The sequence below is a fragment of the Bidens hawaiensis genome, unplaced genomic scaffold, assembly GCF_021521415.1.
Source record: "Bidens hawaiensis isolate Kalapana, Puna unplaced genomic scaffold, B.hawaiensis_p1.1 tig00010472_1, whole genome shotgun sequence".
Lineage (NCBI taxonomy): Eukaryota > Viridiplantae > Streptophyta > Magnoliopsida > Asterales > Asteraceae > Bidens > Bidens hawaiensis.
In genome coordinates this window covers 430,601-446,681 of record NW_027491800.1, presented here as the reverse complement: position 1 = coordinate 446,681, position 16,081 = coordinate 430,601, and the positions used below count along the sequence as shown (strand labels likewise).

Below are 16,081 nucleotides of genomic sequence, written 5' to 3'. Positions count from 1 at the left end.
TGTGTTGGCACGAGATTCAAAATAAAAAATTATAAATGATCGTAAAATTGGTAACGATATAATGAAAAGGTTTCTATCGCAAATAGAATCGCTATTTATACAAATTAAAACAAAAATTAATTGGGTCGTGAAAATGATTAGGAATATAACTGGTTGCAAGTTTGAAGTAAATACTTGTTTGGTTGCAAAATTGGTCGTAAATAGGTTCAGTCACAATTGTAGTCAATTACAGTTCAATGCAAAATGGCTCTGTCGCAAATAGTTTTGGTAGCGAATACAATTACTAACAGTTCAATCACAACCTTGGACCTTGATCGCTAAAGGTTCGGGCACAAAGTCATTCGCAAAAACGACTAGTTATTAAATTGTTAAAAGTAACATTCAAAATTATGTTTCTATTTATTGGTTGTTAGAATCATGCAGGTTATGTGCTTAGTGTTGGTTTTATCCGGGTCAATAAAAGAGTCATAGTCACTAGATAAGTTTGTCATACTATTTAGTGTATGCTTCTTATTCCATGTACACTTATTATTTGAAGTTTATCATCGAAAAAACTAATCATTCCAGCGTTCTATCATTCTTCAATTTTTTGCTTGATCCATAGATTTGCGGTGAATATCCGGTCGCAAAATCGGTGACGACAGGATTTATGTCGCAAAAGTAATTAGCAACCAGGATTTAAGCAGCCACCAATACTGGTCGCAAAAATTTACTTTTTACCGTGTGATCGTTTTTGTGGTAGTGAAAACCTGTTGCGCGTTAAAAAATAAAGAAAAAAGAATACTCGACGAGTGGATTAACAGACCATAGTATTAACGAATAACTTAAACCAAAAACACAAAGGAATTACGAACATAATTGACACAAAACAAACAAGTTACTGCTGTGGAGGCAGAGGGATGTTTTTCTCTTGATCAGCATTGGCGGCAACAGGAAGCGCAAACTCGAGTTGTGGGGCCATTTGCTTAGCCGAAGATAACAAAGCATACGCAACAATCCCGAAAATGGCACTTAAAAGTGAAAGCACGGCCCCTGTTGCCAAGATTCCAGGTTTTATGGCGTAACACAAGATTCTACCTTGCGAATCTATCTGCCCGCCCTCTCGATTATTTAGCGCCGCACCTCCAAATAACAAAATCATTGCTACAACTGAGGCTATCCTGGATTTCCAAAAATCGAAAAACTATCTTATGATTCCCTTATAATGTTACAAATAATTAATGATTAGTTGCTTGTTAATTACATACCATGACAAGATATCGAAGATAACGGGAATCGCGGTTGAAGTGGAGCCACAAGGACGATGACAACAACAGCACCCGACCAGTATGAGTAAAACGATTCGAGTTATGATTATAAATACGGCTGCCACTATACCGAGGCCAAGTGCCGGGCTACTTGGTAAACACATGATGAATGCTCGATGTGGACATCGGATAACTGGTGCAACAAATGTATGAATGTATTAACATATTTGGTGAGTATAGAATTGTAAAGAGCGAAAAGAGAGTACAACACACATACAAAGTAAATTCTCACCCATAGCAAACTTAACTGTAAATAAGTTTACTATAATTGATTAAATGGTAAATAATATTTTCTGTATAATAAATAACTGAAAACAAGCCCTCTATATTCCAACTAATGATATTAATGATTATCTGTTTACTAGTAGTATACCAAAAATAGTATAAATTTATGCATATGTATCATGTGTGTGTGTAAACCAAAATATAAAGCTAATAACTCTAGTTACCAATGAACCAACTTTAGTTTTATTGTTACCTTAACTCTGGTAACCTCGGCAGCAAAACCAGTAACCGCTGATATTATTCCCAGCACCGCAACAATCCCACACATCGCGATCACTTTGCCCTTCATTTTCGATCTCCTGCTGCAAATCTAATCAACTTTAGGTTGTTTCTAATAAGAAACTTTTGCGAGTTGATATATAGGTGGAATTGTATTAGCTACGTACGTAGAGATTTCCTCTAAATTTGTTTTGTTGAACACAATTTAATACACATCAACCAAAATATATGTATATGATCATCTTTTTTTTGGAATTACTATTGCTTATCGTAATCATGTTTGCTTTAATATGATCGTCTTTTAGAAAAAGCCAACAGGATAACGACAAAGGTTCAGTTTTCATGCCATTTAAAAATTTGATTAGCTAAGTAAGGATTTTCGATGGTGTTTCGTCGTTAAATTTTCAGAATTACTATATATTAGTTGTTTCTGAAATAAAAGAAAATTTGTTAAACATAATTAATTTAAACCAAACATGATGAAGGCTGTGCATCACCATTAATTTGATTAAAAGAAGCTTATATTTGATTCTTTGAATCTCTATATATAATGTTTATTTAATGGCAAGTATCATTTTATAAGCCTAAAGTTGATTATTTGATTATTTTTCGGTTGATCATCCAAGATATTTACCTAGTGAGGTTTGAACCTGGACACTTTAGATAACAAAATGTTTATGTTATTTATGCTAATATTATAATAATACAAAAGAAACCTCTTGGAACTTGATAATGTTATTAAATTACAAAATCCATAAAATTTGTATTAGAGTAAATTAACATTTTTTTGATAACTTTAAGGTTTGATATGGTCTTCATGAAAGGGTCGCGTTTAATGTCAAGCACAGCTGTTTATTCTTGTACATATCATGTTGTTACTTTAGTATAGACCAATAGCATTTGTTATTGATCGAGTTCGATCAATTGGAACCGGTAAAACATGCCCTGCATGATGTACATTCAACAGGTTGTGTCAACATAGAGGGGTTGGCTTAATCCGAAAATGACAAATGTATCAATTAAACACAAAAACACTAACTTAAAGATGTTAAATAAACCGGTTACACGATAGTTAAAGTAATCAGATCTAAACAAATTTGTAAGAGAAAGCCTTTGAAGATACCAGCTGATAATCGCTTACATCTGCATACTTTAGTTGTTCATTAATTTACATCTACATAATTTAGTTGCTCATTTGCAAATGACTGTTACTGTGTTACTTCTATATAATGTATTGATCTTGACTCTTTATGAAGTCTTATTAATTTTTTTATATCCAAATAAGGGTGTTCACAATTCGATTATCACGATTTTAAGTCAACCATATTGAGTTAATTAAAAGAATATTTATTAATGTAAACCAAAATCAAACAGTTAAAAATAAGTTGTCCAAAATAAGGTTATTACAAAGTATTTTCCTAAAATTTGATTGATTAATAAAACAAAGAGCATGTCTAGTGAAAGCACAAAAACTTCAAACTTAATTAATAAAACTCGGATGCATAGAAACATATATTTTTATAACATCATCAGTAATAATAAGTTTTAGTCCTCTTTCCAAGTATTCTGAATAATAATAATAATAATAATAATAATAATAATAATAATAATAATAATAATAATAATAAACTTGTGAGTACAACTGTATGGATGGCAATAATAAGGAATAATAATAATAATAATAATAATAATAATAATAAGGAAGACATGACAATAAGGAACAACATATGGATGGGGCTTATGTTACATAAGTCATTTCTTGGATTACAGATCATATGATATTAAGATTCTGCAATGGGAAAAGCAGATCCTAGTTTGTTGCCAAGACGATAACACTTGATGTTGACATAGTACGGATCAAGTTCAACGTAGTTATCCTCGCCACCCATATAGAAACAAAGCGTATACAAAGCTATTTCAAATTCCGGGCTAACTCCAATCATCGTGCTTGACACCGATTTCAGCACACCGTTCCATTCAAACTGAAGTGTCAGCAATTGCGTCTCTGAATCAGGCTGCATTTTATGATTTTAAAACAAATCATTAGTTCTCTAATAATTGTTCGCTAAAACAAATGTACAAATAATATCCTGAGACAAAGGCAAGTGGGTTAAACGACCCAACTTAAAACAGACATAACCTCTGCTGCGTTTAGTGTTACGGGCCCAAAGAAGCTCCAGTTTTGAATTTCAAGATTGACCCCAAGTTTTAGCAACTTTCAAGACTTTTTCCCAATTCATCATTTGTAAAAACTCTTGAATCTTTTATTTCGTTAACTTACGCATTTATTAAGACCTTTAATTTCATTTCTGAGCTATTAATTCCAAAAGAAAATCACCAAAATGACCTTTTTGACAGATAAGTTTGATAAAATAGCCTTGCGTTTTTTCGTTTACAAAAATATCATTTGACTTTTCTTGTTTTTAGTTAAGAAACTGTTTCAGCCAACCAGAAGCTTCCACATGCACCGTGAAGTAGATTTTAAAAATGCAACAGATTTCTATATTCCGCAATAGATTTCCATCTGGCACAGGAGAGTACATCTCTTGCGCTAATAAGTGCCAATTTAATCAGTATTCATTTTGTGATTTCGCTTTGTATGTCAGTTTAGAATACATACCATCTCCCCACGCCTTCGAGGAAAGATATACCCTTGATAATCAACCCTCCCCTTTGCTTCCTCCATATAAAACTACATACACGAATGACAAAACAATTACAACAATAACCATTTTAACTATCATTTTCATGTTCAACATCAAAACCACCCCACCTGAAGCCAATTATGGAACCCAGAAACTGACTGCTCGCCTCGGTTCTTAATTTCCCCAACAAAAACATGCTCAAAAGCTGAAGAACAACCAGACGTACCGCCCCGGCCATACAACTCAAACCAAAGACCAGTCAACAACCTTTTAAACTCTTGAAAGTCTTCAGAAACAACACCCTTTGCACATAAATATTTGTACAAATATTTAATCGGCGCGGTTCTACAAATTTCTTCAATAAATGCAGCCTGTTCTTGCTTCTCTTGTGATGTGACTTGCTCTTTGTACCCTTCATGTGGATTATAATTATCTAAAAGCGAACAGAATCGGGAAATTGTCGGTTTTCTTAGAACATCTTCACTTAACCATGTGAACAAGCTTCCTTCTGCCATATCTTGTTTTTGGTAAGACTTTTTTCCCTCACCACAATCGATTTCATAATCTTTTCCAGGTGTTAGTCGGTTGTGATCGAGCTCCCAGAGCTTGTTACAAGCTTTTCCAAGGTCGTTAAGCTCGGCTTGTGTCGGTTCCAGTTGGGAATCATCTGCAACCTCATTGGAATATTGTTGCTCGCTTGCAGGCCGTTTGAAGTTGTCCCAATTGTCGTTGCGAACCTGTTGAATATGAGTTTATTTGAATAAAATGTTGTGAAACATGTTACTGGATTAATGTACAATAACTAATGAGTTAATAACAGACCGGTTGGTGTCTTCTTGGAGGCTTCTTTCCAACTGTTTCCCAGCCATCATTAGCTTCTTCTGGTTCGGGTTGGCTTTGATTATAACCACCTTCATATCCCTCGTTCGTGGCCTATACAATTTTTGAATTACTTGATGTTTATGTATTGTTTGATATGTTGGTTTTTAGAATTATCTTGTTATATATTGTTTAAATCACCTCTGTTTTCAAACCTATTTTCTGTTTGTAGTTTTGTACCCAAACCGAGCTGAGGGCTGAGGCCGAGCTCGTGTAAGCTCAAGTTCGGCTAGTTTCGAGATCTATATCTAAAACTCGAGCTCAACTCATTAATTAGTAGTTTTTCAAACTCCGGCTCAACTCGTTTATTATTTATAATTATTTTATTAAATTTATACTTTTTGTATATATATTAATTATATTATAATTCTTATATAAACATAATATAAATTATTTGCTTACTTTTATCATAATTTTTCATATATTAATAACTATTATAAATACTTTATATATTAAATAAAAATTATATAATCAATAGGTTCATTTAGGCTCGTGAGCCGGCTCAAGCTCGATAGGTGAAGCTTGCACTCAGTCTCATATATTAAACAAATTTAATTTTAGGCTTGAGCTCGCTTAAGCTTTTAACAAGCCGATCTTGAACAGCTCATGAACACTTGACTCGTTTGGAGTTTAGTATTTCTTTTCTTATAATTTAATCTACGGACTGAATCACAATTACAAATTATAAAAAAAAATGATTAAATTTCAAGTATACCTTTTGATGCCTCCTTGATTCACCAGATCCCCAATTCTCATTCCTCCCATAACTCCCTTCCTACACAAAACACCAATCTCTAAATCTCAATTCAAAAAAGGGTAGTTGCACTGTTTGTTTGACTTCTACTTTTATGTTAAAAAAATAACAAATAAATAAATTACCAAACCTCTAATCATAACAACTCAATAATTTGACACTAACCTCATTCCTCCTATTACTATTCCCACCATACTTGTGCTCTTGATCCTGATCCTGATCACCAGACACAACCTGAACATAATCCAATCCATCAGCAACCAAAACCTTAAACAAACAAATAACAATCATCCTGTAAAACCTGTGCCCAAGAAGCAGATCTGGACCGTTCATCAATCCCATCATCATTTTCTCTCTTGTTTTCACCACCCACTGCTATATCAAGCAACCCTTTAACTAAACCCTCCATTGTTTTTTGGATCAAATGTTCTTTTTTTCTTTATCAAAAACTAGAAGAAAGTAGTTAATGTGGGAGATTTTATAAGGACAAGGACATTATTTTAGTTGACTGTTTTATTTACTTTTCCAGAGTTAATAATGTTAATTTTGTAGTGGAATACAAGTTTAATGCATGGTTGTACATGTTATTAAGCGTTACTGTTGTGAAAAAGGTAGGTACTACTGATCTCCGATTGTTTTGGATCGGGCAGACGTGGCGAGAAGTTATTGGTTTAGGATATGCTAGGCTATCATATCGAGTTTTTGTCGGCAAACTTATTTTAGATATTTTGTTTTTTTATTTTTTTTTCAACTGTGAACAAACAGAGACTAAGCGGGTTTTCGTCTCACTGTTTGTTACGTCGAAGGTTTATACTCTTATGATGGCACAACGACTGTCAAGTGGCAGCCGACAGTATGTTTTTCCGAATGAACGTCCAAGGCAAACTCTGAAGCCAGCGTGAGCCCGGTTAAAACAACATTGTCTGGCCAGAGTGGGCTACGAGGCTCTCCAATTGGATAATGTGGCGGCCTAACAGACAAGAAAGCCAACATTTTAAAAAAGCACAAGCAGAGAACTGTCTAGGTACTCCATACGGGTTGGCCAAATGACAAAATTTCACCACCAGCTGGCCCAATCCAGTCATACGAAACCCTTAAGCACCTCCAAATTATCTCCAATTCTAAGAAAAACTCACCTGCCCGAATGCACACTAGTGAAAAAACCTTGACGCCCTCAGTATCAAACTGGAGATCACAAAGATCTCAATCTTCCTTCATTGACCCACTTATCACCCCCCCCCCCCCCTCGGCCAAGTGTTATCTGTGGGGATTGAACTTGGGTATCGATCGGGAAACTTAGGCTTTCTATTACTACACCACCATAGAAATTAGGAATGTGATTATTGTTTGGTATTAAAAAAAATTGGTACATTTGTTATTGTTTTGAATACCGTTACTATATCTAAAAGGGTTTCCTACGTGATAAAGGATGTTTATATGCTAAAAGCTTGATTGCGTAATATATGTTGCCATATTTCGTTAAGAATTGAGACTAAACGAAGAATAGGAAAAAGGTTGGTCGGTTTATCTTAATCGGCTACCTTGGTGATTGACATGTTTACATATTATTTAAATTATATGGGAAGAAATAACTAAAAAGAGGTAATATAGGGACGGCGAATGAAATGTGTTATATTTTAGAAAATGAGATTTTATATGAGGGAACCGAAGTGACTCATATTTCAAGTCTTTGATCTCCTATTTCATTAAGAGGGGTCATGGAAAGAACAAGAGCTAATTCCAATATACTTGTTGGAGGGTCCCATTGGCGTGCGTCTAATAGGAATTGAACCTACAAATTCGTCAATTATGAGTTGGCTGCTTTAACCATTCAGCCATGGATGTTTAGCAGGTCATAATAAATGGCCAGATTCCAATTTAAATGGAATCTTTCAACTAAAGCACTGAGATGCTTAAATTGAATTCTTTTATAGTTAAATTATAGAGATTTGGATATGGAATGAGAAGTGAATGCACTATCTACCAACGTATAGGATACAAAGGTGCCCAAGATTACGAGGTTGAGGTTGTTTAGCATAATGTGTTTAAGCTCCAGAGGTTTCTAAGTATTATTATATCAAGTACAAAGCAGACTAAGCATATTTCGAGGTTATATGGGACAATGTGCTTAGGCTCCATCGTTGTCTAGTAATGCCTATAGGAATTATATACCTATCTGTTACTGATTATGCCTTATAAAAGGCTATGTTTCTTTGCCTGCTTTTTAGTCCACTTACTATTTTTGCAAGTTTCTGTTTTATAAATATTTTCAGTTTTATCAAAACAACAATTTGGACTCAAAACGCAACACACGAACCTAGTTTATTAAGCCCAACCATTTCACTTTTAGGCCTTTAAAATCCATTGCATAGACGTGCAGCACTGCAGCGTGCTATTTCTTTTCTTTGGGCCTTAAAAACGCATTGGGTATACACTATACACCGACTCTTTATTGGGCCTTAAAATCACAGCAACTAATTACTCTCGGCAGGTGTCCAATTTATGTCTCTTTAGTTGTGGGCCCGGGAGTCCCCATCACACCTTGTATCCTTTCCTTATCTTTCACAATAAATATCTTAATTTTCATTTTATTAGTTTGACAAATATTATAAATTGAATGTGGCTCAATAGTAAAGCACTCATTTTACTAGTGAGAGGTAGATGGTTCAAACCTCACTATCACCAATTTATATTAGAGATATGAGTGATGACCCTGGCTTACCAGGGTTCGAGTCCTGATCTCACCTGGTTTTACCGGCTCCTCGCTGTTGTGCCGTTTGGCGGGCGAGGGGGTCGGGTTTTATCCGAGGAATCCCTCGATAGGTGGACTGCTAGGGGCTCCGTCCGTCCGAACTTGTGGCCGGCTCGGGCTACCTTTAGCCAATGGGGGCCGAGTACGGAATACCCGGCGTTACTTAGTTGGTCGTTCAAAAAAAAAGTTTGACAAATGTCTATTTTTAGAAGTATTTATCAACAATTTCATGTATATTTAATCACTATTAAAGTTTAATAATTTCTAACATTTTAATAATTTTCTTAAAGACAGTTTTAAATTGATAGGAAAACACAACCTCCTTTCTAAGAAAAAACAAATATTATAATATTGCGTCTTATGGGCGTTAAACCAACCGGCGTCAAAGCTGCATTACACCTTTAGACGACAAACACCAAAACAAGCATGTTAAAGTTAATAAAATGGGAAGCACCAACCCATTAACGCCCGTAAGAAATTAACGAGATGGGCCCACCCCAAATCAATCAATAACACTTTTTTTAAAACCAAAGTTTTAGTTCACACTTTTTCTTTAATTTAATTTTTAGTTAAACCACAATATGATAGTTAAAGCCTTAAAGGGCGTGTCAGTTAAAACTTATTGTCTATGTGACGTGATAGTGTGTCATTCACTTTTTAGTTAGCCTATAACACGTGGTCTAAGAAAATTATTCGGCTTCAATCAGTTTATTTGAAAACGAGCAAACATTCTCAAAAGCTTAACCTTAAATTATCTATTTTGACACGGGTTAATCGAACCTTTCAAATTCGGCCATCTAGATATTCTTTTAGCTCTTCCCATTGATCGTTTTCTTAAAAAGAACAAGAAACCAAACATGTACCCCAAAATATTAATAATACATAAACCACATTTTATAAAACGACAACATGTGACACATCAGATCGACCAATCATTAAAAGTTAAATAAAATTCAATTGTATTTATTATATTTAGGTGGTTGAGTTAAGACCTCACCATTTTGGTTTGTTTATATTGGGTGGACACCTTTGGGACCATATTCATAGAGTTGAATCACAATGTTTACAGCTCATTTCTCCAAGAAATTATGGAGTGTTCTCATTTGCCTTCCCTTTTATAGTTTTATGAATGCTTTTCATAATTCATTAATGAATAAAAACAAAGTAGAGCTGATTCGGCATGTTTGTAACTCGTTTATATAACTCAACCCATTTGAACTCGTTTATATAAACGAGTTACACGATTTTTTTGTGTCTATTAATGTGATATCTTGAACACATAAATACAGTCATTGTGTTTTATGTTCGTGTTCATCAATTCGATCATTAACTTGACATAATTTACACCATAGTTACAACTTACAACACAATAACTTGTATTTAAAACATATTTGTTTATGTTCATGTTTATCACTTCAACCGTTAACCTAACACAATTTATACCGTAGTTAAATGTGATAAATTCTAATTATCCGAAAATTTGAGTTTAACTAGAAAACAAAGCGTAACTTGATATTAGTATATTTACTTTTTGGTTTCTTTAATATATTAAAGTTTGGTTTCTTTAATATATTTACTTTGATTCGTAATGATAAAAGTTTTATGACAAAAGTTGAGAGAGCAAAAAGTAAAGATGTAAGCTAAAAAGACAAAAGATACATTACTAAAGTTGAAGTGTTAAAAAGTTAATATGTGAAATTAAAGTTTAGAGTCAAAAAGGTATATTTGTAAAACTAGAGTTTATGAGCTAAAAAGTAAATGTGTTAAGTTTTGTGGAGTTTGCAAATTGCAACTACAAAAGTTGAGAGGTCGAAAGATATGTAAAACGTAAGTCTAAGAAACCAAACTTTTTGGTTTCTTTAATATATTTTGGTTAACTAAAAAACAAAATTCTAATTATCCAAAAATTTTGGTTTCTTTAGAAAACAAAACGTTTAACATTTTTTACACAACTTTATATATCCATAAATTTTGCTCATAAACATTAGTTTGCTTGAATTTTGTCACATAACTTAAATATATTTAATTTTTGGCCTTAGACTTACGTTTACACATCTTTCTACTTTTCAACTTTTGTAGTTGCAATTTGCAAACTCCACAAAACTTTAATACATTTACTTTTTAGCTCATAAACTTTAGTTTTATAAATATACCTTTTTGACTTTTAACTTTAATTTCACATATTAACTTTTTAACTCTTCAACTTTAGTAATGTATCTTTTGTCCCTGTAGCTTACATCTTTACTTTTTGTCCCCTCAATTTTTGTCATAAAACTTTTACCGTAACGAATCAAACCAACTCCGACCGAATTCCCGCCCAACGCACGGTAACTTTCAAACATATAATGCATTTAAATCGTCATATATGAAAATATTTGTTTGTAAAACCAATTTATATGATACGTTTGCTTCAAATATATTGACTACTCTTCTTCCGTTACAGATCTAGAAACTTCAACAATTGCATATATTATTATATGCACAACATTAAAAGATTATTATTGCATTATTGCTATGACTTGAATGTTCGTTTGTTTTATATTATTGAATGATATTTTAATATTTGATAGATAGTAACATAGACAGTAACATAACATAATTTTGATATTGGTTTTTGGTACATATATAATACATATATACATTAAAGTATTTTTAATTAATAGTTGGTAAGTGCAGTTAACTTTAAGTACAATACCTTCCTATAGTTTGATGTTGATATAACATGCGTGAAAAAGCTATTTTTCCACTTCTGAAACCACTTGCAACCCACTTTACCATCATATAAGGAAACTTCCCACTTGCCAATAAAAAAAAATGATTACTTAATGTTTTATAAAGATTATATAAAAATTACAAAAAGTTTAAGGAAAAAATAAGGAAAGAAAAGCGATGAGACCACTGGTAACCCTTAAACGGTTACAAAATAATAGTAATAACCCTTGATTGCATTTAGACCATAGTGGCTTATTCATCGTTATGGTGTCGATTAACTTGTTAAAAACGTATGTGGATTCGCATAGAGCTTGTTATGCCATATAAATTTTAAAGTCAGATGTTAGCTCGATAGTATTAAAAATCAGGCTAATTTGCCTAGATATCACTAGTTTGTAGAAAATTCCAAGCCAAGCTCTAGCTAAAAGTAGCTCACTCATAGAAAAAGTTGAGTTGATAAGACTCACGAGCTTATTTGGGTCGAGTAACTTTACGCGTTGCCTCAAATAAGTTATTTTCCTTATATATTGATGATCTAATGTTGTACTACTTAATACTTATATAATTTACGAAGTTAATTAATTGTATAACATTTTCATAAAGATAAGGAAAATCATCGATGCCAAGAGAAACGAGTCAACTTGTCGAGCCACAAGTTGGCTCTAGTTGACGGTGTCAAGCAGTGACTCGTGATAATGTGATGATCAATAATTTTTTTGAAAGAATAACCAAAACATATATGAAACTTTGTTTTTTTTGGTTTACCTACCTTTTCAAATGCAACACTTATAAATTGATATTTTCGAAATAAGTTAAAGAAAATACAAAGGTCGGAAAAAATACAAACAAACCTTTGACGGTTAGTCGTAAAATATTATATACATATAAAATATAGAAAAATCGAAGTCATTTGACCCTACACTCTATATGTTGGATCTTTTCATAACCACCGGTAAATTTGTGTCATCAGATGAGGCTCCGAAGTTTGACACTCCGAGAGGCCACCTTCGCATCCAAACCAATGTTGAGGATGCCAAAGCTTTCGGTATCTTATGCATTGTTATGAAAAACAAAAAACGACAAAAGACATTGCAAACAAAATTGGATTAAAAAAGAAACATCATTTAGTTTTTCTACCACTGCAAAACTTGCTAAATTGAACATAACGACTGTAAATAACAACTAGTTACAATTTTGCATAAATAGTAAAACCAATAATAGCAACAAAACAAAACAAAACAAAACAAAAATTGATATTGTCACCATTTCCATACAATAGAAAGAGCCAAACACACCACAAAAATGGTTACATAAAGGACTTCTTACTATTGTGATATCATATATGTACTACACTATATTAGATTGTACAAGTACACTAGCTTCATGCACTAAACACTTGTACTAACAGTACAAGTAACCTTCGTTCAGCTTTCTTAATTTTTTACCATAGTAAAATTGTTTTAACTCATTGTCCAGCAGACTGCAAATCTCAATTTTGGTTGCGAGTTAAATTGGGTTTTTTGAGTCAAACTTGAAGCCTTTAACATGAGAATTTCGTAAGGGTTGAGATTCGTTCGAGTAACGTCAAATTGCTTGAGTTTTAGAATTTGCCTTGAATCTTAATCAAGTTTGGTATTGTCAAGATTTGTATATCAGGATCTACTAATTTCAATTTCAAGGACATAACTTGTATTTGGAAATAGTCTTTTGAGATTTCACTAATAAAAAGCGCATGAAGTATTGAAACATGTACACCGCTTATGAATTATATTTTTTCCATTCTTACCCCGTCTAACGGGGGTTAAAAGCAAAAGGCCAAACACACCCCAAAAATGGTTGCATAAAGGGCTTGGTACTATTATGCATCATATATGTACTACGATATTAGCTAGTACGATAACTTCATGCATTAAACACTTGTACTATAGGTAATATTTAACCTTTATCCCATTTTCTTCCTTTTTACCAGGGTAAAAACCCACAAGGTAAATTAGAAAAAAGAAAAAAAAGTAGCTCTCTCTTAACTCTCTAGTGAAGTCCTTTAGGACAAAATTCCCGTTTTACCCTTCGGTTTAGGTTGAAATTACTGGTTAAGCAGCGACGACGGCACCGGAGCGATAAGGGTATTTTGGGGAAGTTTCGGTAACGGAAGATCCATTCTGTTTTTGTTCTTTCTTCCTTAAAGCTCTCATTGAAGCAGAAAGATTCTTGGTTTTTTCTTTTGTTTCGTCTATGTAAATCTGTTCTGATCTACAATCTTCACTACAGAAGGGTGTGTCACCTCTACAAATTTAGTAACAAAACATGTTACAAATGAAACTAAAGCATATACATAACATATGGTTAGTTGGTTATGATCTAGATTTGAAAGTTATTTTTGGTGAAAACTTTACCAATTGATGAAAAAATTGAAGACTCAAAAGAAATCACATCAAAAATTAGGGGTGTGCACAGTTCGGTTCGATTTGGGGCTAAAACCAGACCGAAATCCGAAACTTCAGTTTTGAATTTTTTAAAACCGTTGTGTTATTCGTTTTTTTGGTCTTGATTCGGTTTTTTCGTTTTTTTTCTAAAGTTGTGAATTTCGTTCGGTTTCGGTTTTTCCAGTTCCGTTAATCTTTTTTTGGTTTGGATTCGGTTTCAGTTTTATCGATTTCGTTATTAGTTTTTTCTGCTTGGATTCGGTTTAGGATTTTTCGGTTTCCAAGCTGAGCTTCAAAATTTTTGGACCAGAAAAAGAAATTGACACAAAATAATGAATTTGAGTCTAAATAATTTTGATAATCAATAACTTTTATGTAGTTACTAAACATTTGAACTAAAATACTTAAGGTAGATGTATACTATGAATTACTTAAAAACAGAAAATAAAAATCTAGAAATTCAGTTCGGTTTTTCTTACATGTAAACATAAAACCAAATCATCAGTTTTGTTTCAGCTATGTTTTCCGGTTTGGGTATTTCAGGTCTCGGATCTGTTTTTTAGGTTTCATGCACACCCGCAACAAAACTCAATCACCAAACAAAGAATCGGTAAACTGTTTGGAATGAATAAAGTACCTGTACATGAATATGTCTCTGTTATGGCCAAGTGTTTTCTTACAAAGAAAACAAGCGTCCAAGAAGTGAGGCGGTTGCTCATCAAATCTTGTATTTGAAAACCTTCCGGATCTCGGAGAAGTTAAGGAAGAGAGGTTTTTTAGCGACGCCTTTCGTGGTGAGTATAAAGGTTTGGTTATTGACGTCGAAAACCCGGGGTTTTCGATATCGGAAATAGAGGCAAGACCCGTGTTTTCTTCGGGGAAATAAGGCCGTCGAGTGGTTGCTGATTCCATTGTTTTGGTGACCGGAGGGTGGAGGAAATTGAAGGGAATGGGGTGGGGTTTATAAAGAAAATTTGGTGAGAGCGGGTCGGGTCGGGTCGGGTCGGGTGAGTATGAAGTCTAAAGTATAAACCATGGGAGAAGGAAGAATGGGTTGTATTATTTGAGAGTAGAATTTTGGACACGTGTGATTGATTGTATGTGTTTGTGATCCCGGTAAAAAGTATTTATGCAACAAAAGAGTATTTAGTTTATGTGGTATCGGGTGATAATAGAAACGACGCGAGTATGTGATGTTTACTGGTTGGATTTTTATATTGAATATGTTTTATTTCACCGCATCTTACGGGTGTTGGTCTTACGTGAGGGTTTTCTCTGAACCGAAAAACAAATTTTTCCTGATATGATAAATTTAATAAGTAGTCCATTTGAATTATTCGTTGAACGCTAAAAAATAGGTTTTAGCTCAATTATAAAGACGTAGGTTAAGAACCCAACGTGAATACTCTTAAGGCTGGTGGGTATAGAGTCATTGGGGTGATGAGGTGGCACTCTTGAGACCCTTGGAACAACCCCCCCCCCTCCAGCCATTAGTGACGGGGTGGTACAAATGACCACCACGTTGGTCATAGGCCTCACAAACCAATCAACTTTTTTTCTTTTCTTTTTTTATTTATGTTGATTATTAAATAATATAAATAAATGGAATTGTGAAGAATGAAGAAAATCATGGGTTGAGATGGGATTGAATGATTGAGGAAAAATTGAAGTTACGCTGACGTGACAAATGATGAAGAATGGTGTATAACACATTGCTTAAGTTATTTGACGTTCTATAACCTTTTAATTGGACGGTATCTGAACGATAGTGGTAGGCCCCTATTCAAAACAACATTTTTGCTAAGACAAAGTGTAGTGAGGCGATTTTGGGGCCAAAATCGCCCCAATGTAGCCGTGAACCACCCCCACCCCCCGGGGGACATGTATTTGTCGCCTGTGTTGTAATTGAAAATAATAATATTTTATTATTATGTGTGTGTAACATATATATTTGATATATGATGTGATGAGCAGACAATATTAGGCTACAAACCACAACACCCTAAAATAAAAGGGGAAAATTCTCAAAATAAGCATTTATGAAAACACATTTCTAGTTTTAGGTACAATTTGCAAAAAATTCAACAAATAGATATTATAAAATA

At 33.6% G+C, this 16,081-nt stretch overlaps 2 protein-coding genes across 2 annotated transcripts; both read right to left on the bottom strand.

Annotated features, from left to right (window-relative positions):
• Positions 1-3,507: 3,507 nt before the first annotated feature.
• LOC143535425 (uncharacterized) lies at positions 3,508-6,549 on the bottom strand. The gene is made up of 7 exons (XM_077029685.1): positions 6,391-6,549; positions 6,255-6,323; positions 6,051-6,110; positions 5,279-5,389; positions 4,585-5,193; positions 4,432-4,503; positions 3,508-3,826 (listed from the first exon to the last, which is right to left on the bottom strand). The coding sequence occupies exons 1-7, from the start codon at positions 6,496-6,498 to the stop codon at positions 3,593-3,595; spliced, it is 1,263 nt and encodes a 420-aa protein (XP_076885800.1). The 5' UTR covers positions 6,499-6,549; the 3' UTR covers positions 3,508-3,592.
• Positions 6,550-13,540: 6,991 nt separating this feature from the next.
• Positions 13,541-14,921, bottom strand: LOC143535424 (FCS-Like Zinc finger 2-like). Its single transcript, XM_077029683.1, has 2 exons — positions 14,614-14,921; positions 13,541-13,836 (listed from the first exon to the last, which is right to left on the bottom strand). Exons 1-2 carry the CDS (start codon positions 14,886-14,888, stop codon positions 13,644-13,646), a joined length of 468 nt encoding a protein of 155 aa, XP_076885798.1. The 5' UTR covers positions 14,889-14,921; the 3' UTR covers positions 13,541-13,643.
• Between the last annotated feature and the right edge of the window lie 1,160 nt (positions 14,922-16,081).